The sequence below is a fragment of the Phaenicophaeus curvirostris genome, chromosome 6, assembly GCF_032191515.1.
Source record: "Phaenicophaeus curvirostris isolate KB17595 chromosome 6, BPBGC_Pcur_1.0, whole genome shotgun sequence".
In the NCBI taxonomy this organism is placed as follows: Eukaryota; Metazoa; Chordata; class Aves; order Cuculiformes; family Cuculidae; genus Phaenicophaeus; species Phaenicophaeus curvirostris.
In genome coordinates, this window is record NC_091397.1 from 22,252,838 (window position 1) to 22,279,132 (window position 26,295).

At 39.6% G+C, this 26,295-nt stretch overlaps 1 protein-coding gene across 2 annotated transcripts in view; it reads left to right on the forward strand.

Moving 5' to 3' along the window:
* RSU1 (Ras suppressor protein 1) overlaps positions 1-26,295 on the forward strand; it is a 116,951-nt gene that overhangs the window by 12,477 nt on the left and 78,179 nt on the right. For both annotated transcript variants that reach the window (XM_069859566.1, XM_069859567.1), the window contains exons 3-7: positions 3,329-3,379; positions 17,315-17,435; positions 20,936-21,054; positions 22,458-22,540; positions 22,811-22,925. In XM_069859566.1, the coding sequence (XP_069715667.1) occupies positions 3,329-3,379; positions 17,315-17,435; positions 20,936-21,054; positions 22,458-22,540; positions 22,811-22,925 (489 nt within the window). The remainder of the gene's footprint in view (positions 1-3,328; positions 3,380-17,314; positions 17,436-20,935; positions 21,055-22,457; positions 22,541-22,810; positions 22,926-26,295) is intronic.

Below are 26,295 nucleotides of genomic sequence, written 5' to 3' on the forward strand. Positions count from 1 at the left end.
GGATTTTGGCTTTGAAATTTTTGATGTTGGGACATTCTGTTCTGTGTAGGCATGTGAGAAGAAACCCTTCTGAAAGCAGACTCAGTTGAAGATGATGGCGATCTGATAAATGTGGAGAGGGAGCACTGAGAACAGTGCTAGTAAACTTGTCTTGTTAAAAGCCAGCAATGCACAAGGCTTGATGCTAAATATGCACAGAACTTTTTAAGACACTTAAATTCAGCAGGAGTTTGATATTCAGAAGACCAAAGACTGCAGCCCCAAAGCCTAATTGACCTTGAATAAGCATCCTTACTCCCTATGCATAGAAATTACGAAATTGTGGTGGACAAGGTTCACCATATGCATACATGCACGTGGATTAGATCATGGTTTGTCTCAGTTCTCTGTTAGGTAAAACATTTCCTTTCCTTACTCTTGTTTCTCAGTTCAATGTGTAAGTGATCCAGAGCAGGTGTGCTGCTGCCTAGCAGTTACTGCAGTTCAGTGACTTTATGTTTATGTGGTGTGAGTGATATCTTCTCACAGGCTGGCTTCCTGCAGGAATTACAAATATTATTTGGTATACTTTTTCTTTTAAATCATCAGCTTCAAAGTCAAAAAAGAAATAGTGCAAACGTTCACTTAGAATTCTCTCTTCCTGGCCACCCAGTCCAACTTTCTGGTGCCTGCACCCACACTTCAGTGTGCGTGTTGCAGACCTGTGCCTGGCAGCAGTGATGCCAGGGTCCCACCTGTTAGCTGTACAGTTCTCCATCATGCTCGTGGCGGGGAGCTTGGGGAGATGGTGTTCATTGGTCTTGTCTACTGCATCAACTTTTCTGCTTTAAAAACAGGTCTTAAAGTGAGGTGAGAGCTGCTTTGTGCAAGATCAAAAAGCAATGATGTTTTGGCTTTTTTTTTCTGAAAAAGCAGATAAAAAACCCAAAATCTTTACTTTGCAATGGGAGGGCAAAGGAGAAATTCTGATATGTTCCTGTACCCTAGATCTTCAAGGACAAAGCCAGAGCACTGCTCTTTGTAATGCTCCACACCTCAGCTTTCAAGGGGTTCTTCAGTGTCCCTGACACACAGGTATGGTGATTTGTGAAGGCACAGGGGTGTAGCTAGTCCTCACCCTTGCCAGTGTGAAAGGACTTGAGAGTACGAAGCTGGTGGAAGTCCATAGTATATGTTGTGAGCTTTTTCTACCCCTTTTGATCACCTAGGATCTATTTGAACTTTAAGAGACTTGGGGAAAGTGGCTTGGCTAATTGGACCTCTCCTGAGTTGGCCAGTGGGGGAAAGAAGGCAGCTTGGACAGGAGGACATTATGTGAATAAGCACCCAAGCAGTTTGGGTTGTAATGCAGAAAATAGATGCTACTGTCCCTGTAGGGTTCTAGAATTACTTGGTTTCTTAAGTTAAATGCAGGAAATGATGTTTTTTTCCTGGCATTGGCCAATTTGGATATGGCTCTGGTCTAGATTATTAGATTGTCTTGGAGCCCGAGACGTCAGACCAGAGCACTTCTCATCTCAAGATGCCAGCAGATGGATTGCCCTGCTGGTGGATGGGCTCTTAACAGTCAGGCTGGATATCAAGTGCCCACGCAGCATTGACTTTTGCTGATGGTCACAGCTATTGAAAAATCTAACCAAAGAGAAATAAATGCAGAAGCTTGTTACTATCTCCAGCATCTGCTCTCTATTTCTTCTTTTTTTTTAATATAAAGTGTGTTCCTATTTTCACTTAGATGTATAAGTAATCAGTAGTGTTAAGTGGTTGCTTATGGTTCAGATGCTGATGTACCTTTTATGTTTTAAATCTTAGGAGGTCTTTGTGGAAGCTGCTGTGCTCATCCACCCTTTAGCACTTTTGTTTTTCTTATACAGTACTCTTATAGCTTTCTATGGGCTTCTTTCTCTGTCCTTCTGTTTCTCTTTGTGAACTGGTGCAGGTTTGAGTGCTTATATTATGAGAGAAATTTAGGGTGGGTGCACTGTTTCTTCCTTCTTCCACAACCTGCAATTCAAGAGGGAACCATGGTGATGCTTTTTTTTTTTTTTAACATTGAACTTTCTGATCTGTTTCTGCCTTTGAGTGACTGCTTTCATTCTGCTAACAGGTCATATTTGCTTGTGGTGAGTCATGAGCTTTCAAGGGTTGGCTGAAACAGATTACATCAGTAAGCAAATTTTCTCCAAGCTGCTTCCTCCAACTTGCAATTTAGTAAGTATTTATTAGCAAGGACAGTTTTCACACATGCTGACAAGGATATCTCTGTTCCCTAAGACAATGTACCCCCATGGGCTGTCTCTTGACTCACGTTAGTGTTTCTTATTGCTTGAGGAAATCTCTGAGGGATGAGGGATATAGTACTACAGCTGTCCTCCAGGCAGGAATATTTCCCAGCTGCATTGGAGGGGCAGCCAGGTAGTTTCTAGGGCTGTTTTGAAGAGGCTACACTGGAAGCAAGGAAAAAGGTGTAGGGGTGGAAAAAAATTCTAGTTTAGTGAAGTACAGCAGAGTTTTTACAGGGAGTGGGGAGATGTCAGAAAGCTCCTTCCAAGTGTAGGTTTCTCTTCCGCCTATTTAGCACATTTTTCTGATCAGATAACGTTGTCATTTGTAAGCTGTGGAGCTTCCAGGAAAAGCGATGGTGGTGTGGAGGGTAGAAGTAGGTAAGAAATGTGAAGGCTGAAGAAGCGTGGAGGAAGCACTGGTCTCTGTAGCTGGACTATGCCCTGCAGTTGTTGATTTGATGAAGTGGAATCTGAGGAGCCCTGATCTATCAGATCATTCAGTTAATTTCAGTAAATGATGCATGTTGTCACCTGGCTGTTCACTGCAGAACAGTGATGCTAATCTGCTACTGTGCATCACTGTGCTTCATGGGTGTGAGGTTGTAAATGCTACTATTGGTACTTAGAACTTAAAACTAGCAGTAACTCAATAGTAATGAATTTGGGATGCGTGGAAATGTCATTGCTTGTGTGGCATATGTTCCTGAAGAATGTTGGGAGTACCCATCTATTTTTCCTTGGGAAGGATTCACAGAGTGGAAATGATGAAGCTGTTTGTGTGCTCAGAACCAGACTTCTGCCTAGGAGACACCAGTACTTATTGCTGAAGTAATGTTTGATGCTGTGATGAAAAATTGAAGTAAAGGGACAGAGGAGTGACTGGATATGTCCTTAAGTCTTGAGCTTGTCTTGTGTATTGTGACATTGCATATAAATCTGGAGTTCCTGGAGTGGAAAGAATAACTTGCCTCCATTTTTTAGCTGAAATAGAAGTTTTCAGTTGTGATGTCCATAAACTGACTTCTTTCTCTCTTAATTTGCAGTTACGTTGTCTCATATCACGCAGCTGGTTCTGAGTCACAACAAGCTTACAAGTAAGTATATTTCTGTTTCAGACTAAAAGTGACACTGCTAGTTTTATTTTTTAATTAACTTTATTTTTTATAGAGCACAATGTCACTGTTAAGAGCACTTCTTGGTGAAGCACTTTATTTTTAATAGAGAGATTGAGGGTGTGACTTAGCAGCTGTGTTCAACATGCCTTTCCAACTTCAATACAAATCTACAATGTGCTAGAAGATCTGTAATTTTCAGTCTTGTTAGCATTTCAGCAAAAAATCCATTCCCTACCGTATCTCTGAAGTCTTCATGTTTAGGTGGGGACTTCTGATTTCTTTTTTTAACCACATCAGAAATGGTACAGTTCACATCTTGGTAGATGTTCATTTGACTGAAGCAAGTGAAAATAAATCACAGCTCTGTTGTTATATGTCTATAACCAAACGTGAGGAAGGACAACTGGGTGCGAGCTTCAGGCATGAAATTAAAGCAGTCCACTTCTGTGAAAAAAACCTCTTGTGTAAGTTGTCTCTTGCTTCTACTACTCACAGCACCTTCAGTTACTACCTTGTGGATTCTGCTTCCCATAGTAAATTAGCCCTCAGGTGGGGTGTTGGTGAATAGCGTGTCACAACAGCAACATGAACATGAGACTTAACTTAGTGGAGGCAGACATCAGACTGACTTTTGCAGTGCAAAAGGAGTTATTTCTTTGTAGGAGAGTGCTTCAGACTCACCTGTCTGTTCCGTGTGCAAACATTCCTGCTTCTTCGCTTGTGAAATACAAGCAGTTAGTTTTGTCTCATCTTTGTAACTGTGTGCATGGCAAACAGAAATGAAGTATTCGTCGATATTCTGCTTGTCCTTGTCTGCTCTCAGTACGTGCCACTGGATTTCTATTTCTACCAGTCCTTTCCTTTTTGGAACTGATTTTTTTAATAGTGCATGAAATGGGGAGGGGAGTGGAACCACCAAAGGGGGGTACATGTTGAGGAGGTTGCTGGTTAGGTGCTCTGGTAGGTACCAGCCTATACCTAAGGAAGGTTTTGGAAATTGAGGTGGGAGTTTAAAAGAAACCAACAAGCCTCTCCCACAAAAAATTCAAACCAACCAACCAAACATAAAACCACTCCCTGACAATAAAAACAGTGAAGCCCAACCTAATGAACTGTAAATTACTTGCTGCAAAAGCTGTAAGATACTCCATGTTACTAATGTGAAAATCTCTCAAGGCTTTGATAATTTGCAGAAGATGAAGCACAAAGAAAAAAATTAAAATATTCTTAGTTTCTGCTGCATAAAAACTTACTTGGGTGGAATTTATTAGGTACACTGAATAGCTGCAAAAAGTATGAATGAATTCTGAGCCTTGCTTCTGACTGTATGATGTTCTCTAGGCTGGCATCTTGCTATTTGTTTTTGTCCCTGTAGTAGTTTTCAAAGAAGTCTCCATTTATTTATAAATGACAGGCTATTTCAGCCATCTAACATGTAAATCATAATCAATGGGTAAATTAATGGGCAAATTCAGGAAGATAAAATTGTAAGCATCGCTATTAGGCACACAGCTCTAGTTTAGAGGGTCATAAAATTATGGACACATGAAAGCTGGGAGAATATTTTGGGAAAGCATTATAGTTAGCTTGCTTTGGATGTATTGCCAGCTGGAATCTGTTATCAGCCACTGATGGAGCTGGGCTACCCAGCTGGTGGCTTTTGTTTTCCCTCAGGTCACTGCAAGGAGATAACCTTTCTCTGAACCTGAGCTGCCTAAAAGCTGGGCATTTAATTGTACCCAGCCACTTCAGCTTTCTCTGCAGCTTTTGGAGGGTTGTGGACACCTTGAGATAGCGGTTCATTCACCACACCTCTGTCTACGCTTGTGGTCAGACAGCTCATCTGAAGTTTGCTACCTAGTGTTGCCAGGCAGAACTTCTCTCTGGTGCCAGTTATTTGCTCTGATATCTTCTGTCTGAATGACTGCTTGCCTGGTACAAGGATGAAACCAAGTGTAAGCATTACACTTGATAGAAATGACTGTTTTTTCTGTTTGGGTGTGTAGCTTTCCTACAACTTTGGAAGGCTAATGGACTTCCAAGGACTTGGTCATCTCTTCCACATGACACCTTACAAATCTTAAGGGTGGCTAAAGAGTGAGTTCAGCTGAACACACTGCTCGGTAGGCACGTAGGAGATATCTGCCCTGTTCTGAGGAAGGAAAGATGGGATGAAGCTCATGCAAGGAGAGCTGAATCACAGTAAACTTGGCTGTCTGAGAACTCGGACCAGGCAGGGTGACATACTTTAGCGTGAACACTGGAGTTAAAAGCAACATTAACTAACCTGTGTCCTAGCTGTAAGTCTTAGCTGTAGACCTTACTGGGGAAGGAAAAAGATATGTAATAAGAGATTTTCAAGAACGATATTTAACTACTCAAGAAAAATCCAGATTATATTAATTGTTTAAAACAGTTTTAGTTTTCAAAATACTAGTATAAGGATTGGCACTACTCTAAAACTGTATTATATTAAATCTCAACTTTTAATTACTGCTTTCTTCTAAAGTAGTCTGTACATGAGCAGGCTGCAAGTATATCTATCCTCTCAGCCAAGGGATTCTGTCAGCCTTTCTAATTGATGCGTTTGAATTTCTTTTATGGGAAGTTAAAACCACTACTTCTGCTGAGAAGTACCTCATCAAGCCTAAAACTTAGTATTCTTTCATAATTTGATGTAGATACTTAAATAGACAGCACGCATTTTTAAAAGGCTAAATTTCAAGTTCATATTCTAGTATTTGACACTGTTGACCTAATCTCTTAAGCTATGTAATTAATTGTCTTTGCAGATTGTTCTTAAAATGACTAGGAAACTGGTGGCAGTGACACTTGACATGCTACACTAAGGTCATATTAGCATCTTCTGCTAGTTTTCTGCCATTTAAATGAATGTTCTGCTTGCTGTTTTTTTCTGCTGTTTAGAGTAAATATGTCTATCTGGAAGAATAAATACATGTAAAAACTGGGTATGCATATTTTTGTTCAACCATAGTTCATATTTTTGCCAGTAAACTCTATTAGAGTAAGTAAAGCACCACACTATTAAATCCATCATACTACTTAAAATATTTTTGTGGCATGTTTTTTATTAATATTTCTAGTATGCCATTCATACTGCTGGTGCTTGTGCATTTACGTGCCTGTAAATCATTCATTATCAGAAGTACTCAAATCCACATTGCTTCTTCTGGAGGATGAGGCTAGTTTTTCTTCATCTGCCTGGTGCTGTGCTAATTAATGAGTCTTGAACTGGCTGCTTCTGCTCTGGGTAACTTCTGACACAAATTGAGTTTTCTCCTTTGCTGTTTGAAACCAGGGGGAGAAAGTGGGTATTTTTATTTGTTTTTAACTTAACATGGACAAAGGAGCCAGTGTCTCCATATACGGGGAGGTTTTCTCCATTGTTTAGTGATTTAAAGCCATCCAGTGTACAGCTGAGATGCAAAATTAAAGACAGTCATGCTTATGCTCCTGTCCTGGATAGGTTGACTGATCTGATCCAGATGTCAGTACCCATTGACTAACATAAAGATAAATGGAATTTAAGTCCTGACAAATATTCTTCAAATTTGTGGAAGCCAGTGGCTGAGTGATAGACGTCTGCCCTTTTGTCATTGTTCCATGGTATTTGATGGGAGCTGAGGGACAGGCTGGTGGCATTCACCTCTTGCTCAGTGGGATCAGTAATAGGACATGAATAGTGCTAGAGAATTTAGGATAGCTGTGCTGCAGGTGTGTGGAGGGAGTTGGAGTTATGGGACATGCTTCTGTAGAAACTGTGGTTGATAATTTTTGTCCATCATAAGTACTGTGTCCGCATCTTCTGTGCAACATTAATAATTTTTATGGGTATCTGTTCTATTATTTTGTGGGTTTTACTTAAGACTGTTTTTCCCAAGTTCAACTGGAATTTTCTCAAAATCTGAAGCAGCCTTGGGTGTTGGTGTAGATCTGCTTGTTTTGCAGGGCCAGCCAACATGCTTCCTCTTAGGTTGATGTTCCATGTTTGATGCTGGGGTGGCTTTGCCAGTCTCTTGTTCTGCTGTGTTTGTTATAAGGCTTTTTGAGTTTTGTGTTAAGAAATCTGTCATACTTCTTGAAATCAAATATGGTCTCGCTTCATTCACACCTCTTCAGCTCAAGTTCGTGGTTTCATAACCGTTCCAGGGGGCAGCTGTTTGCAGAATGTTGGGATGTCCAGAGAGCCCAGGTCAGAGATACAGAAGGCAAATTGCCAAGCTTGGCTGTCTTGTCTACTCTGAGTCTCGCACCATGTCATTTCAAGCAGAATGGTTTGGAGCTTTGAGACAGAGTGAGTTATGAGGGTTCTTTTCCATCGGAGAATAAGGTTTGTGTATAACATTGTCTCAAGGACTTAACTGTTTTAAAAAATGATTGCACTAGAACACCAAAAGGCTGCCCTTAACTGGAAGAGTGTAACTTTGTGGACTCAAGCTGAAGTTAGTAGTGTAGGTTAGATTTCACTTTTTGGTCCCCTTATGCCACTGGATTTGTAAGCGAGCAATAATTGGACTAAAATTAGCAATAGAGAAATACCCTTTTCTAATGGAAACATCTTAGACTGTTCAAAGATATATAGTGTGGCTAACGCCTCACCTGACTTTATTTTTCTGCAGAGAGCTTTTGTGAACTACTTTGCCATGAAGTATGAAGTGGTATTCTCCAACTACTTAGTGTAGACAAAATTTCATGTCTGGATATAATCACACTTAATATCCTTACTTGGTATGCTGATGGAGTTAAACAATTAAAACCGCTGTACTGCATCACAAATAGGTGGTGTGCTTTGAAGAGCTTTCAGAAGCTCAGGTTAGCTGTAGTCCAGCCCAGGAGTGCATGGAGGGGAAGATGTGACTGGAAAGCAGGGGGGGATGTTAAAGGTACCTTCATTAACAGCAGGTATGAGTGCTGGTCATCAGTATGTGCGCTAGTACTGCGCTGCCCACTTGACGTGGTCTTTTTTCACTTATTTGGGGGATATATTTTAAGTTTTTGTTGGCTTGTAACTACTGTAAGAATTTACTTACCTACCTGAGGTTATTAATTGACATTGTAATATTTTTGGAGAATGTATTCAGAGATTCAGGCTTTTGTGTCATTATTCAGTTGTACCTGGAGGCTCTGAGTGTTCTTGCTCAGTGGAAATACCAGTATTATGTGTTTTGCCCATTAGAGGTCACTGTTTAAGTATCTTTTGCAGTTTCTTTCATGGGAAGGGTATGCTCCTGGTTCAGTTTGCCGGGTAGGTCGAAGTGAACAGCAGCTTAGTTTTGCTCTTCTCCTCAATCTCCTTAGCCTCAAGCGATCCCATGCTCACCAGTTTCACCATCTTCCTGTGCTGCCTTTAAATGTCCTCGAAAGTTGTCTGCTATTCATAGCTCATTCCTGATGGTTTCTCTGTTGTTTTGCTTTTGTGCTGATTCCTTGCCCAATATGATCAAATGACTGAATTATAAGAGCTTGGGAACAACTATTTTATTCCTCAGACCTCCCGTGTATTACCTGGTGTTGTTCTCTACCCTCTTCTTCCTTTTCCTCTCAGTTGCTGTCTCTTAGCGTCCTCTGCTCATTCCACTGCTCCTTTCTTCATCCAGAAGTGTAATCCTTTCCTCATCTTTAGTCCTTCCCTTTTTATGCAGTGATCTGTTAGTTTTTTTGCTGCTGGTTTCCATTTCCACACCTGAGTTTTGTTTCTGAGTTAACTTTCTGATCCTGTCAGAACGGTTCTTTCATTGATCATGTTCCTTTGACAGCCACATGGTCACACTTTATCATCCTTGTGCATCTTTTTTCCAGCGAGCAGTTAAAAACTTTTTTTTTTCCCTGCTCACACAGCTTACTGCTTCTTTGCTCCACCATCTCCTCCTAAATTGTCTTGCTCTCTGTGCATGACCAGCACAGAAACTTATCCCTTCACTGCTGTTAACCCCCTTGGTTGTGTCCTTGGCCTTATTTAACGTGCTTGGAAATCCCTTGGAGTCATTCTTGTGTTAGGGTGTCTCCTTTGTGGCTGCAGTATATTCTTAAGATGTACTGGAGGTAGTCCAAAGACACTTAGCAACACTGCATCTGCCTGTCCTGAATTCCTTCCCAGTTTAGCTGCGTTGTCTTCTCTAGATGGGTGAAATACGTAATGGTATCTTCCGCTGGTATTGTCGGACACTTTGCATTTTGCCTGGTATCAGGCTATTTGTATGGCAAACTTGATGACTTCTGGAGGGAACTAAATGCCCATATACTCTTTACTCTGTCTTGTGTTCTCTTCTGTTTTGCTTCTGCCTTTCTTTTTCTGGTAAGTCATTCCACACTGTTGTACTAACATGATATACCCCAAAACGGTGCAAGTAAAGCTCCCTGTGTGGTGAAACTAGGATTGTTTCCAAAGCATAAGACTTCTCCCTGACTCAGTGGCCCCTCACCTGAGCTTGGGAGTAGTGCTTTCAGTTAACTGTAAGCCTTTTCGTTATATATTTTGAATTGTGTATACTTCCTATTTCTGGTGCAGGGAGTTATGAAGGCAAATATCCTTATGAATGCAGTGCACAGGAGAACATGAGAAGGAGGGAAAAGGAGATCCCTGTACATGCCTTACTGAATATGTGACATCTGAGTTCTGTGCAAATGTTTAGATTAAATATCTCGTTAACTTTTTTCTTCTCTTCCTGAAAAAATCCAACCCCAAATCTTTGGTTTTGAGAAAGTACAGATGACACAGCATTTTAGCTTTAACTAATATAAATTTCAGGTTTGAGAAGCTTTGAGAGAATGAAGCAAAACAGTTTCTGAGAGTTTCGTGCTGTAGTGGTGTAGAGAGTACATACTGAAACTGCCTTAATTTATGCATAAATTAAATTGTGCTGTATGGCAATGAAGTCAATTTTGCGTCATAAAGTATACATACTATGTACAACACTAGACACAAATCACTTGTCCTTAATGTAGCAGAAGGTGTTGTTCTTTTCCTATTAAAAGGCATCTGCAAGCATATTAACTCCTTTTTTTCTAAGTCTCAATGTTTTCCAGCATGTTTTAGTACAGCTTTCTTGTACCTTAGCTTATCTCCCAGCAGCTTAAAATAGCTGTAATTTTTTTTTTTTGTGGAATCGTCTTATAAATTGTCTTTTTCCATGTGCATGGAGAGGTTGTAACATAAAATTTTTCGAAATCCTCTTGCCAATTATAAACTATTTTGAAGTTGGCATTTTTAAAGCTAATCAGTGACTTGCACAAATGAACTTACTTCATTGAAGAACTTAATTTTGTATCATCTTAAAGAATTTTCTGTCTTAACAGTGGAATTTTTTTGTTGCTGATGTTGAAGGACAGAGGTGCGAAAGTAGATTTGGTCTAGATTGAGGAGAAAATGGTTTTAGTTTTGTACACTTGAGTTTTTACTGTATTTTCTAAGTATTCCTCTGGTTCCTCAGGTGTTTTGGTTTGAAGTGAATGTACAGCATTTCCCTTCAGACCACTCATCTGTCTGTCCTGTTACTCTTTCCATTGGTTCCCCGTGTCAATAATGCTGTAGAGCAAAATAACCCTTAGGTTAAAATGGTTTTCTGATCTTTATATGGGGATTGGTGATTTGTGGTAACGTGTTTTCTCTTTGAATATCTGCTGTAGCTGGAAATGAAATGTATAGTCAGCTGAAGCCTGGAATCAGCTACAAGGAAACTCAGGGGGACTCTGTACCATGCAGACTGAAATAAGCAGATTTAAGTACTGCTTTGTGGTATAGGGAGTCCATGCTGGGAGAGTGCTTAATTCATTTCCAGCTCCGAGGTCTGGAAGAAGAACATTGCATGTAAAAACACGTGCTGACTTTGCTTTTGAGCAGTGAGGTTTTTATTGCTGCCTCTTCCTCTGTGTTTAGAGGACAGGCTGGTGTCTCCGATAAACAATGTCAGCATGGCAGCCTGTGGCGCTGAGCAAGGGGAAGAGCCAGTTCATCCAAGGAGCAGTGAAAAACAGTCCTGCAGGAGTTCTTAAAAACATTTCAGTCATATAAAAAGTGTAAACTACCAAAAAAGGGAACTCAAATTACAGACTATTTGTTAGATACTCTCCTGGTGAAAGCAGGACTTTGTACAGCAGTGGCTAAGTGTGTGAGTTGATGGATATTCCTGAGTAAGTGGTTGAAGTGACCTTGAACTATGAGGTGTGACCTTTAGTGTTTATTCAAGGCCTCATGTTTGGGGCACCTTTGGTTAATCTGTCTAATAAACTGCAGAAAGCATGCTAAACAAACTGAAGTAGAGACGATACTGAGGGAGGGAAAGGTGAACATGCTGAACTTAAGCTGGTTTAACTAAAGCCAGGTACTGTGCAGTAGTGTGAAACTCTGAAAAGATCATGCTTATGCAACTTAAATGCCTGAAGAAGACTTACTGTGATTTAGCAAGACTATTTGCAATTGCATTTGGTGGAAGCCTAATATAGGTCTTTTTATAACACTATAACAAAATTCTTTAGTCCTACATAAGTTCTTTTTCTTAAATGTTGCCTGCTGTTGAAATAGCAACACATACAGATACTCTGACATGTAACAAGGTGATGTACCCTGTGTTCTTCAACTTTTTACATGGTGTACCACACAAAACAGTTATTGAAGCTGAAGATGCTGTGGTCCACTACAGTACTTGCATGTCAGACTAATTTTAAAAAGCTTGGTTAATACTCCTTTTTCTTCAAAATGATGTGTTGAAGTGAAAGTATGTTTATATCCACATTTGTACACCAATCCTCACTTGAGTAGTACTGTTCCTTACAGCTAACAAACAGCAGATTTTCATGGGCTATTTCGGTGTGCTTTTCAGTTTCCTAACCTCAGCCCCTGGTTTCTAGTATTTCTCTCCAACCTCTTAAATGCTCCTTAAGTTTTCTTCTCGTAGAATAACAGGTTTGTCCTTTGTCTGCACTAGATGTCACTTCATTTCCAGTCTTTTCTCAGCCTTTCTTCTGCTCACAGCACTACTCCTTACACTGGCTTCTGAATTAAAACTGTTTGTTGATGAATTGCTTTGCTAGCACAGTAGCACATCAGTGAGCTATAGTATAATTTAAACATGTTCATAAGAACATTTCCATAACCGCAATGCTTGTGTGGATAATTGCAAAAAAGAACTCTGCTGGTTTTTGGAAAAAGCTGAAGATAAAGGAGGCAAGTTTTTAGTGCCTTCAGTGTGAGGAAGGTTAGTATGTATCTTTGGAAAAGAGTGGAGGGAGGACAAAAGGGGAAACTTCAACTACATAATGTGTAAATTAAGTAGTGCGTGCTTCACTTGGGATAAGGATTCTCTCCAGCTAACTGCTAAGTATGATGTCAGCATGCCTATGAATATTTAAATTGTAAACTGTTGTGTTCTGCCTCTGCTAATTCCTCTTTCATTTTCGTGAGGCTCATTGCTTCTCTCAGTATAACAACCCTTATCAAATTAATCTAAACATGACTCCAGCTCTACGAGTACAGTTATATTGGATGCACAGAATGCATTATATATTTAGTATTCTAAATTCTTCCTCCCCCACAAAATGTGAGTAACATTTCAAGTCTTTGTGACCTTTACCCCAAGGGATCCTTGCTTAGTAAAAGTTCTGTCAAGCTAAATGGATTAGCAAGTCCTCAGAACTGGGTTTGTTATATTGTATAGCCCACAGGTTTCACTATAGCCTTGAGAAGTAGGTTTTTGCTCTTTGCAAGAAAACCTTACTTGGAGCTCTGCGATAGTATGATAGTGCTCTCAAAGGCCTGTACTGAATTCTCTTTACTCTGTATGACTCTCGGCCACTTTTTAAGGGAAATGATTTAATGAGAAACTGGCATAGTCTTATAAAAACTCTTCTCTGACAAGTAGTGTTATTTTAATAGCTCCTCTGGTTAAATATTCCCGTAGAACCTGTAAAGGTTTGGAGTACTACTGAATGTCATGTTCCTAGGTACTGCAAAATTACTTTAACCAAAGAAACATTATGAAAAAAACAGGGACTGTGCAGCTTACAGTTTCTGAAGACGTGAATGCCAAAGAAGCTAATTGTATTTTAAATAATTAAAATTCTTATTTCCCTTTGATTCAAAATCCACTGAATTCAACAGAAGGTTTTCTGCAGCCTTTGACTCGTATTTGTTGTATGCGATTTCCAGTATTAAACAAGGGGAAGGAAGCTGTTCGTGGTCATGTGAAGTGAGGCTTAATATGAATGGGGTTTCATGATGTGGCTGAAGCTTCACAGGAGAATGCAAATGTGTTGGGCTGCCAAATTTTACTAGCATTTGCTGAGGGGGAGTTAAGTTTTTAATGACACTGGGCAGCAGATGGTCTTAGAAGAGTTGTTAAGACACTGTGGATCGTACTGTAAATATGTGGGTGAATGGAACCAGGATGCTGACAGTTCACTCTCACAGCTCATCATGACAAGGTGACTCGAGTGGAATTTGGTATTGTCAGAACATGGATTTCTGGAATTTGTCAGTCTAATATATATCTGGGAAGAATTTTGTGGTATAATAGTGGGATGATAGTTGGAATACACTTAGTCGTGCAAAGTTCACAATAGAGGACATCATATGCCTAGTCAGCCTTGATTGACCACTGCTGAGTTTTAGACCTGAAGGTACTGAACCTGTGCAGTTTAACTACAAGACCAGTCCAGGAGTTAATTTTAAACTTCTGTTTCTCTTTGAATCCAAGAGAGCATTCATTCATGCTACAAATGAATCTGAATTATTGAACCAGAAAATAAGCTGTTACAGTAGAAAGTCCACGCTTCCCTACCACAAGCCTGGTCTTGAGTTACTCTTCTACTTCCTACTCATGGAATACTTTCAGCCCCTCCATCCAAACCAGGAAAATACAATTGTGAATTGGGGCTTTTTATTTTGATTTAACAGGGTGACACACAAGGTATTTTATCAAAATCCGTCACTAAATTTTTAGGCTTTTCTCATATCTCAGCCTGCTTACCCATGCAGCATTTTAGGTAGCTTGAAGAAAATAATTATATATAGTATTGTAAGTGTGATTCACAACATGAAATACAGTGTGTGGGAATTACATAGATATATCAGAAACTTGGCAGACAGTGTGCAAATACATAACTCCTATTGTTCACTAGGGATACTTACTCACACCCGTGCCCTGACAAAAGAAAACCAAATTTAAAACCTGATAAACTAGCCTAAGGGAAGATGAAGCTTTGCCTCATGTTTACAAGTGCAAGGAGCAGGTAGAATTTGAGACTCTTCAGCTGTGTAGTAACCAATTGAAACTAGGGTTTTCTTGGATGCTGAGATCATCGGTGCAAGCATAATCCTTGTGAACAGATCTCTGGAAGCCATTTTCTTCTTAATTTCTAAGTTTCATCTTTTTCTAGATATTTTCATAGGTTTTTATTAATTGTTCTGTGATTGGTTTGTTCTCTTTTCTTTTTAAATAAAGACAACTATTCACCTTCCTTAAAATTGTTCTTCCTCTCTCCACATTCTCCTAGCTGAAGTCAGAAGTGAGATACAATCTTAAGAATTCATTTATTCTTAAGTGGGGAAACAGCTGGGTTGGACACGTTTGAAAAGGACACATCCGCTAAATCAGTGTTGATAGCTCAAGGTAGCTGAGCGACTGGGTCCAGCTTTTTGCTTTGATGTCACTTATTGTTTGGACTCCGACTGCTTGGAAGGTCCCTGTCCACATCCTGTGGTCTGTTCACAGATGCAACCCAGCTTTGCTGCTACATCATGATGCAAGAGGTCATTAGGTAACTAAATCAGCAGTGAATAGGGTTGACTAAATTTATGAGTGCCCACTGACCAACACTGATTCAGCTGAAATGGGTGTCAGGTATTGCTGGCTTTCCTTGCATGAGAACGGCACTAAAATTGTCTCTGTAGTCTGACAGTTTCTGTAGCCCGGCCTCCCACCAAGATCAAAAAAATTTTGGGGGCTTTGTGTCCCCATATTGATAGTATTCTTCTAGTGTAAGATGTGCTTTTTTATTTGGCTTTGAGAACTTTCAGTGTCTTGCATAATAGCTTCTTAATTTATTGTCACGTGATGGTGTTTAGCCTGAATATCTGAAATACAGAATTGACAAGTAGGCAGCCAGGCTGACTGTGGGTTTGATAAGCGTGGCCTCCTGAATGTCAGGGACTTGTTTCAGTGTTCCCGCAACAGGGCTCTGCATTCATTTGGCGTAGCTGATGATGTTGAGTTGCACTGGTTTGTCTAGGAGGGCACAATCTCTTACACTGTCAAAAAAAGGCCGAAACCTTCATATCAGATTTTTATTAATTACATCAATGGTGTAACCTCAGGAGAATTGTATTTGGTCTCTGTATTGTCTAGGCTATGACTAAACTAAAACCTGTACTTGCTAGTACTTCTGATTCCTAGTCTTGTGTAAACATATTATCTGTTTGAGAAGAGCAAAAACATGGATTACCAGGCCATTGCATCTCACCAAATTCAAACTATGAAGTCCTATTTCTGAAAGGAGAACATTTTAAAACTGGTAATTGCTGTTCTGGTGAAATGCTGAGGCTGAAAACGACTGAATTATGTCAATTAAAATCCTCAGTTAAATTCTCTTAGGGAATAATTTAAAACAACATTAGTACTACATTGCCCTTTACGTTCTGAACGCACATAATTCTTGCTGTCACTGCGTGATGGGTACACATGGACCACTTGGAAAGTATCGCAAAGGGAGGGTGGGCTTCTAAATGTTCAGGTTTACCTTAATGATTTTATAAAAAGGGTCTGCAAAAAATCTTATGAAGTGAATATGACCCTCAACAGTAATATTTATGGTGTGTAATTAGTGTTTGTTAGTGATTCCATTATTGTTCACAGTGTAATTAGACTTATAGTATGTCGCATTTACTGGAATATAATTTTCTGCTTTGTAAACATTGACTCCATTTTAAGACTGAGACTGCCTCATGCCAACAAATAAAAGAAAATCATGGCTTCATAAAACCTTCTGATTATTTAAATGTGCACTGTGTGGATTCCTGATGCAGTTCAAGTTGTGGCTGAACCAAGGTGAATATTGAACACAGGTGCAAGCTTTGGTGCAGGTGATTTGCCAACCTCCTTTTATGTAAGCCTCAGCTATCTGCTTAAAGATCACTAAATTTAAGGGGGGAAAAGATGCAGATCTGAATAGTGTTTTAACCTCATTTGTGCAGGCACATTCAGATTGTGCTTCTGACTTAGTTTTCTTTTTTCTAGATAATAACCAGATATCGATCCAATGTAGCCATGTTTGTATATTGAATGGTCAGTTGTTCTCTAATGGGAGGTAACTGAAAATGGACTTGACTGCACGGTTCATCTCTTAGGGCTGAACTTAGTTTTCTGTAAATTTTGTTGAATCATAGATAGACAAGAACCTGGATACTATATTATTTAGGCAGTAAGCAGCATGGAACATTTATAAAAATGAATTTTTGTTTCATGTTTCCTGTTAAAGACCTTTAATATAACTGTTGTCTTGGTGTAACTGCTTGTCATTCATTCTTTCAACTCAAATAATGAAGTTATGAGTCTCGCAGGCTTTGCTCTTTTGAAACCTCTCTGCTGCATCAACTGGGATGACTTGCTTCTCTTTGTGAGAGCATTTGTTGTCCTTGTCTTTCTCTGTAATGGTCTTTGTTAGTCAAAGTGTCATAATAGCAGTAGTAATTTTCTGAAGAGTACAAAGCAACTGTTCTCGGCCATGAGAATAGTTTCCAGAGAGGAGGCTTTTTTGATATAAACTGTGCTTTTATTGCAATTGCTATTAGATGCTGTTTCTGCTGTCAGTCCCTGTGCAAACAAAGCAAAAGACAGGTGCTAGCAGAGCATCAACATTCTATGTAGCTTGCTCTAATTGCAGTCCCTCACTTCCCTACAGCTGTGCCAGCAAACATCGCAGACCTGAGAAACATAGAAGTGCTCAACTTCTTCAACAACCAGATTGAGGAGCTGCCTACACAGATTAGTAGCCTTCAGAAGCTCAAACACCTGAATCTTGGGTGCGTATCTTCATGCAAAAATTTGCAATAATAAAGATACTATCAAACATTGTCGCAACTGAACCTGGAATTCTTATTTTTTGCTATTAAAATTTGGCTTTGAAAGTGTTGGTGTGGATAACTTGGAAATTATAGCCTCAGAGTGTTTAATGTCCTGGATTATGGGATACTTAAAGGGACCAAACACTCTGGTGTACTGATAGCCATTTAAGGGCAACAGTATATGATACTGAAGTCAAACTCAACAGATACTGAATTTTACTTTGGTAGCAGCTGTCTTTTAATTCAGTGGTTGCTGTGTAAGAGTCAAGCTCTATTTTCTGTTCTCCTTTAACAGGGAAAACCAAAACAAACGAAAAAAGCCCCCAAAGTGCTCCCCCCAAATGCTTTTTTTTTTTATTTACATGTTAATTTAGGATTTCAGTTCCAAAGTCTCAAATTTAGAATTATAGAAATTGCAATTTCTATTAAGCATGTAAAAGAAGCAGCGGATCTTCAAATGTGCTAGTATTGCCTGAATTTGAACCAGGGGCATTCCTGTTAAATTCAGATGCTATATTCCAGAAGAGTTTGTGATATATATATTGTAATAACTGCAGTTGCTGAAGACTTCCTTCAGTTACTAAGAAAATTAATGTGAAGCACAGAACCTTCTAAAACTAACTGGGTATATTGAAGTGTAACTACTTAGGGAAGTGCTAGTAGGGTGAAGCTTTAGCTTTATAGGCTTCTCATAGAGAGAATGCTTGTGCTTTAGAAATTTAAAATTGTTAATATCTTAAACTGAGGATTTATTACTATTTTAAATACCAAATGATTTTTGCTAGGCTCTCTGTATCCTGCTTTAGTTAGTTTTGTAAAGTGCTGATAGTTGAATTGTATCTTGAACTATTGCAATGTCAATAAATGTTTTCAGGATGATCTGTCTTCTCTGGTCTTTATTTGGTCACTTTAGATCTCAAGCATGCCTTAGTATCTGTTTGAACCTCGAATGGCCCATGATTGTAGATTAAATGCTCTTCCTTATTAATTTCCTCCTTACCCATAATCTTCCAGGCACAGGATTTAGAGCCCAGCATTAGCTCTGCAAATGGTTTCTGCTTCAAAGGTCCTTCATGTCAGTAAAGAGGAAACTCTTCTGCCCTAGTAGTTTGCCTGGGGTAACCCAGAAACCTTCGTGTCACCTGCAGTCTATGTGTACACACACAGCGTCAAAACAACCCTCTGGGGGAGAGGGAGATGTTGAAAAAAAGCACAGATTATTTTGGGGAGGGTTTTTGTTCAGAAGGGTCAGGTGGTGGGGTGGAAACAGGGAAGATGTACTGCTGCACTCAAAGCTTAAAAACATAAATTTGGACAGCAGATGTGACACAGTTTATGTGGCACAAACTCAGTGTCTGAACTTCTCTAGGGCCAAATGACTTGATCTAAGAGGTCTTTTCCAACCTAGTGGTTGTATGATTCTATGAAACAGTGCTGGGCAGGGACTTGCAGCTAATTCTTTTTCCATGACAAAAAATAGATAACTTTTTCTCTGTTGGCTATAGGGAGAACACTCTTCGTCCCCCTATTCCTTGCTTATTAAAGGGAAGGCCATCAGGGCCACTTATTCTTTTTACTACTGAACATGGACCTACTTTCTTTTCATCCAATTTGATATAAAGAACAGTTTTTAAAGCAGTGACAAGTCTGCAGTAGTGATAATGGGGAATTTTAATAGCTATTGCTACAAGAGAGTACCAGGTACTTGTCATAGAATCACTAAGGTCAGAAAAAACTCTTAAGATTGTAGAGTGCAATGGTCAGCCCAACACCACTTTGCCTACTAAAACATGCCACGAAGTGCCATGTCTGTGTGTTTTCTGGACACCTCCAGGAACACTCCACCACTTTCCTAGGCTGCCTGTTCCAGTGCTTCACCACTCTTTCAGTAAAGAAATTTTTCCTAATAAAATAACTGTCTCTGATAAGGCTTTTTAGAGGGGGATGATGAGGAGGAAGATTTCAGCTAGAGTTTGGCTACACACAGCTGATCTCTACAGGTTCTTGTTCTGTTAGGGCTGACTTATGCAAAAGTGGGAGGGGAAAGGTGAGGTTAGTTCAAGAAATGTATGTGCTCCTGCCTTTGTTCATGTGGATGTGTAATCATTGTGCTTAGTCTGAAGGTGCAGCTGCTCTTGTGTTTAACTCAGAGCCCAAGGAAGTTTTAGATGATGGGCTTATTAACTGTTTTATAGATGGATTTCACAGTATTTATCACAAACGTTTGTCTGGAGGAGGCAAGGCCCTGTAAATGAGAGCCAAAAATGTTTGGTTTTGGGTACACGATTTTGTCATTACTTCAACTTGAGTTTCATCCTTTTTGGTGTTAGATCATGCTCCGTACATTTATCTTGCATCTCCTTTTGACATCAGTTGAGGCTATTGCTATTTATCACTGTTGCATCAGAAGGGAAGTCAAATTCAGAATGTGTTTGGAGGGAACACGTGAAAGGTCATGATTGTTTCCAATAATCAGGTAAGAATAAAATCCAGTTCTTCAAAGTAGCCATCTTCTCTGTTCCACTTCTAAGCCCAGATGACAACTGAAGTAAGATCCATACATGGAAGCTTTGTATTTGAAGTACCTGCAAAATAATAGGGACAGTATAAGTAATAAGCTGGTAGTTATTTTTTGTTCCTACAATAAGCAGCCAGAGCCCTATCTTGTACACAAACAGTAAGGTTCTGTGAATGTAGTCTAGCTCCTTGCCCTTCTTTGTTGCAGCAGCTGTAGTGATTATCTGCATCCCCCCACTGAAGCCCTTTGAGGTCAGAGAAAAGTTACTGTTTTCTGTAGCCTGACTGCTCCAGGTTATCAGACAAATCTTTTCCTTCTGTTAGTTTTCCTCATGTTCTTCTGGTTGTTACCAGTGGGAACTGCCATCCTAAATGCTATGGGATTGGCTGAATTAGCTAAATTTAGACTAAGCCTCATCATACAGAAGACTGACGTTTTATTTGCTGCATGTTCAACGTGCATCAATTGTTATCTAGTGACACAAATTTACTGTTCTTAAGAAGGGGGTTGAGCAGCAGTTACCGATGAACATAAATACCATGCAGAAGAATTACGTGATACGGCAGAAGTGTAGATTCCTAGTTTGGGTAAAAGTTCGGTCATCTTCCAAGGACCAGACTTCTCCATGGCACACTGTTTCAGCTGAGCGTAGCGCTGTGGCACCTCTCTCCCTTGTGCTTCATGTTTCAGATGTGGCTGTTGATTGACATCAGACAGGATCCCTTGTAAGTGCATAAGTTTTGGGGATATTTATGAGAGTGAGAGAAAAAGTCTCCATCACAGAAAGCTTGCTCAGTATCTGGTAACATCAGTCCTTTTTCAAAACAAAAGGGAAGCTTGGTGTTCATTACATTTTTTAGAAATGGAACTCTTGTTGCCTGTATTATTCCTACTAGAGAAGTGAATATTGATGTTACATTCTGTTTTTGTTTACCTACAGCATGAATAGGTTAAACACCTTGCCAAGGGGATTTGGCTCCTTACCAGCTCTGGAGGTTCTTGACTTGACTTATAACAACTTAAATGAAAATTCTCTACCAGGAAACTTCTTCTATCTGAGTAAGAAACTTTTCTAAAACCTCTGCAAATCTTCATGATATGGTGCTTTGCTTTCTGCAGTTGAAATTTGTTTGATGGAGACCAAACAACAGAATTTTTCTGATATTTATGTTTTTCTTTGACTATCTCTTGAATATTCCTACACAGCACAGCAATATCTATTACTGATACACAGTCACCTGACACTATTGGACACAAGAAGACTTGGTTAGTAACAGTATATTAGTTTTCTCCTAAGTAATATTTCCTTGGGTCCCATACTGAGTTAAAACTTCATGGGGAAAAAAAAAGCCTCAGCGGCAAGTGAACTGTTTTCAAGGTAACTATTGTTTGTAGATGCTGGAAACAGTTGTGTTCCTGATTGTTCATTGCTGAAATAGTTGTAACTGTATGTGCGTGTCGATGTGTCCAATATGTTAACAAAGTGTGCTAAGGTTACAAAGCTTGCCACAGGAATGGCAGAGCCAAGCTGACTTTTGTACATGTTAAAAATGCTCATTCAAGGCAGTTAAAATAAAGGTATTGCAATGCATACATGCAAAAGGGCTGCATTATGGTTGCCTAAGCTGCTTGAATTCTGGTACACACTGAATTTCAGTGATTCTGCTACCTTTTTTTTGTGATTGTAACATGACCAAGAGAAATTCTTAAGTCAGCGTTATTGAAAATGGTCACATTTAATGCAGTGCAAAGAGGAGGAGGAGTAAAATGCGTAAGACAAATGGGGTCTCCACCCTGGTGGGGAGGAGAGGTTTCTTGACCAGACCACCTTCCTTCCCGCTGCACCCAACAGTTCTTTGTGAGTCTTCCTTTTAATTTTTTTTTAACTGTCGCGTATGCTCATCCAGAAACAGCAAGCTATGTGGTCATGCTAAGTCATCTCTTTTTCTGTGAATTTCACGTAGGTGAAGCACGGTATTCACTAATTATTCGAGTCCTCTGTATAGCTCTCTTTTAAGTTCTTTTTCCCAGTGTTAGGCTGTGATTTTTGTAGAGCTTAATATACTTACGTGTTTTTCATGAAAGCTCAGATGATTTTTTTATGTTATTTTTAGGATGCAAATTGATGTAATAGGTAAGAATTGGGAGTAGTAAAGAGTAATGGTTGTATTCTGATAGCTGAGCATTGAGACTATATGCCAGAACCTGCCAGAGTCTACTATTGTAGAAATTGTTAATTGTGCCAGTCCTTTTGAATATAGATGTTTTCCTGAACTCACCAACAATGCAATAAGCCAGTAAATCTAAGTTTGACCTGCTTGTTATTATTTTGAGCCCTGAGTGTGTCAAAGGCTTTTCACCAAGTCAGGGTTATTAATCAAACCTGACGCCCTTTTATTGATTAGACCTCAAATGGTTGGGTTATATGCCACCCTGTTTATATATTGCTATTTAATTTGCAGCCACCCTGCGTGCACTCTATCTAAGTGACAACGATTTTGAAATCCTGCCGCCAGATATTGGGAAGCTCACGAAGCTGCAGATAGTAAGTAATTTATCTAAATTCTTGGAAAATCAATTCACTTTTGCAATGCTTGTAGGACTAGAATCTAGTCAATTTGAAGAGTAGTAGGGTATGTTTGCAGGAATAGACCACTAGACCTGGAACTGTTTCTTGTTTACCAGCAGACACTTGTAAATAAATTGGAAGAACTGAGTGTTTAGGAGAAAGGTGGGGGCACGGAGAGTGGAGTTGTGGTTTAGGTTGCTTTATGGTAACTGAAAATTGTTCTAACTACTTTATATTCACTCTTAGCTGAGTCTTAGAGACAATGATCTGATATCACTGCCTAAAGAAATTGGTGAACTCACACAGCTTAAGGAACTTCATATCCAGGGAAATCGTCTTACTGTGCTGCCCCCAGAACTAGGTAAGATTATGGATGATCATTTATTTATTTGAATAATAATTATAACAATGCACTGTGTTTCCTCTACTCTAGGAAATGATAAAGCTTAAGTCATCATCGTTGCTAATACTTCCCTTGAGAAACGCTGGTTTTTTCACTCCTGTTGGGCATACAGGAGGGGCCTAAAGATTATGTGTGTTTTGTTTTATTATTTTTTTTCATGTTACATTTTTCTTTTGTGTTAGTAGAGCTGACTGCCAATTTGTATATGGCATCTTGCTTTGTGTAACAAATAAATATTGGGTCTGCAAAGCTGTTCTTGTCTCTGGCTGGGTTTTGAGAACCCTAACTGGATCGGCCAAAATTACATTAAGCAAAAAAGAGCAATATAACTGGCTTTTTTTGTGACTGTTCTTGTAAAAGTAGAAGTTTGATCAACTAGAGTAAAATATAGCTAACTTAGAGCAATTTTTCGTTTCTGTATTTCAGTAGCCGACCTTTCTTAGGGAGGTGACAGCTCTTTCACTTAAATCAGTGGAGCTGATTTATGTACTTTGAATTTGCGATATTGGCCATTTAAATATTATTACAAGTGGCTTCTTTCAACCTATAAGGTAGAGTTTTTCTTTGAAACTTAAGTATTGATTTTGCTGCATTTGTACTGTAGTATTTCAGTTTATGTGAGGGACATTGACTTCTAAAGAAGTTGTGGCTGTTTGCACCAAGCCGGGGTTTCGTTTCAAATGTTACTGAAGATTGTCATAAAATATTTTTATTGGGAATAATGTAGCTGCATCTGTTACCTATTGTTGAAACACCCGTGACACAGGACTTATTCCTTGTTTCGTTCTCTTGTGGACTGTTATATAGGGAAGCTCCTTTGTTTCTGCTAGCACCTTCCAAATACTACTTCCCAAAACTCGGAAAGACTAACTGAAGTTAGCATGATAAAGCAAAGTTATTTGTTGTCGTAAGAACTTGCTTTGACCCATTAGAGCTAGTGGCAGGCTGCAATGTATGCTTTTTGATTTATAAAGCAAAGGAAACTGCTTTTTTTGCTATGAGGGGGGAAAGATATTTATTTTGCCTCTTATTTGTTCACCCATATGGGATTTTGCCTCTATCAATCTAGCAGACTGCATGATAATGAGGTTTGTTTTTTTTCTCACCACTAGTAGATGAAAGTTGCTCTTGTTTCCTTAATTCCAGGTGTTTTATTCCTTGACATGAGGTTTTTTCTTTAGCTTTTTGTCAAAGTCCTATTTATTTATAAAACCTCCTCTAATAGTAATAATGTTTCAGAAATGTACTTTTCTGTAGCTTCCTAAATTATATCTTTTTTTTTTTTTTCCCACAAAGTGGAAGTTAAATGCTGCACTGAGTCTAACCACCTTCTGTGGCTAATTGAATGTTCTAAACATGCTGCTGCCTTACAATAACTGCAAATTCACTTTAAATATTTGACAGTGCAAATGAAATGGAAACATTTGAAACAAAATTGTTAATGATAGAATAGTTAGAGCTGGAAGGGACCTTAAAGATCATCTAGTTCCAACCCCGTGCCACGGGCCGGGACTTCCTACTAGATCAGGTTACCCAAGGCCCCATCCAAACTGGCCTTGAACACCTCCAAGGATGGCACGTCCACAATGTCCCTTGGCAACCTGTTCCAGTGTCTCACCTATCTCATTGTGAAGAAATTCTTCCTTATGTCTGGTCTAAATCTGCCCTTCTCCAGTTTATACCCGATCCCCCTTGTCCTGTCACCACAAGCCTTTATGATTAGTCCCTCTCCAGCTTTCTTGTAGGCCTCTTTCAGGTACTTGAAGATCGCTGTAAGATCTCCTTGGAGCCTTCTCTTCTCCAGGCTGAACAAACCCAACTCTCTCAACCTGTCCTCATATGGAAGGTGCTCCAGCCCTCTGATCATCCTTGTAGCCCTCCTCCGCACCCGTTTCAAGTTGTTAAGTACCTCAGCCTTCTCCTTGTCTGTTGATATGTTTACTATTTCCAGCCATCAGTGGGGATCTGTTCTCTTTGACCTTCCTCTTTTGATTGACATACCCATATATGCTCTTCTTGTCAGTCTTTACTTCCTTTGCTAAGTTTAGCTCCAGCTGCGCCTTAGCCTTCCCGACTTCATCCCTACACAACTGGGCAGCATCCATATACACGTCTCAGGTTCCCTGTCCCTGCTTGCACTGCCTGTGCAGTTCCCTCTTCTTTAGTTTAACCAGCAGGTCTCCACACAGCCATGCCAGTCTCTTCCCTTCCCTGCCTGATTTTCTACATATGGGGACTGAGTGCTTTTGTTCCTTATGGAAAGCATCCTTGAATGTTTTCCAGCTCTCTTCCACTCCCTTGTCTTGGAGGACCACGTCCCACGGGATCCTATTGAGTAATTCCTTGAAGAGCTGGAAGTCTGCGTTTCTGAATGTAGTGTCGTGATTATACTCCTCACTTGTCCCAACTATACTCCTCACGTGTCCCATATCCCTCTCCCTCTGGACTTTGAACTCCACCAGTGCATGATCGCTGCAGCCCAGGCTGCCTCCAATCCTAATATCACTGATGAATTTGCTTGTATTGGTGACCATAAGGTCCATAATGTTTGTTTTGCAATGACCTGCAAAACTCAGGATGGCCCAGGCAAGCATTTCTTCTTTTAGTTTACATTCGTTTACGTTATAGAACAGCATCACAGTCTAGTAGAAATAGGACTTGTAATTTTGTCCCACCTGATCAAAGTGAGTTGCATTGACAGTTTAAGTGCTCTCTGTTACTCAACTGCTATGCTATAAATTTTCCTCTCCTCTTCAAGTATTAATTTACCATTATTAGTAAATAATGATTGGTGTAATTTCTGTTGCAGTCTGTGCCACATGTAGCACTAGAGCTGTATCAAATATTTAAAATTGCTTGGATTTGCAAATATATTTCCAGAGAATGTTACACTGAGGTCTAGATTTGTAACTTGGGCAATTTGCAAGCATATTTCCTGTCCAAAGCAATGTTCTTGCTCATTTATTAAACATCTAGGCAAACATTTACAAAATAGAGTTTAGTAAATTGAGCACCAGGCTGGGCTTTGCAGGGCTTGTTTGAGGCCAGGTAGGAGCAGGCCACAGGCAGGTGTGAATCTGTTGAGTGATTAGAAAAAGTCACTTAATTTCTGCAGCCCTGCTTTCCCTTCTGCAAACAAGGACAATTTAGAGAAGCAACCCCCTTTGCAGACAGTTTTAAAGTCTGCCAAGGAGAAGTGGGCTGCAAGCGTTAGACCCTAATGAATGGACTGCTAATTCTGTAGTTGCAATCTGAGGGAAAACCAATTTTATCTGCTCCCTGAGATCTCCCTCCTAAATTTTTAATATTTAATTTTACTGTAAGGAGA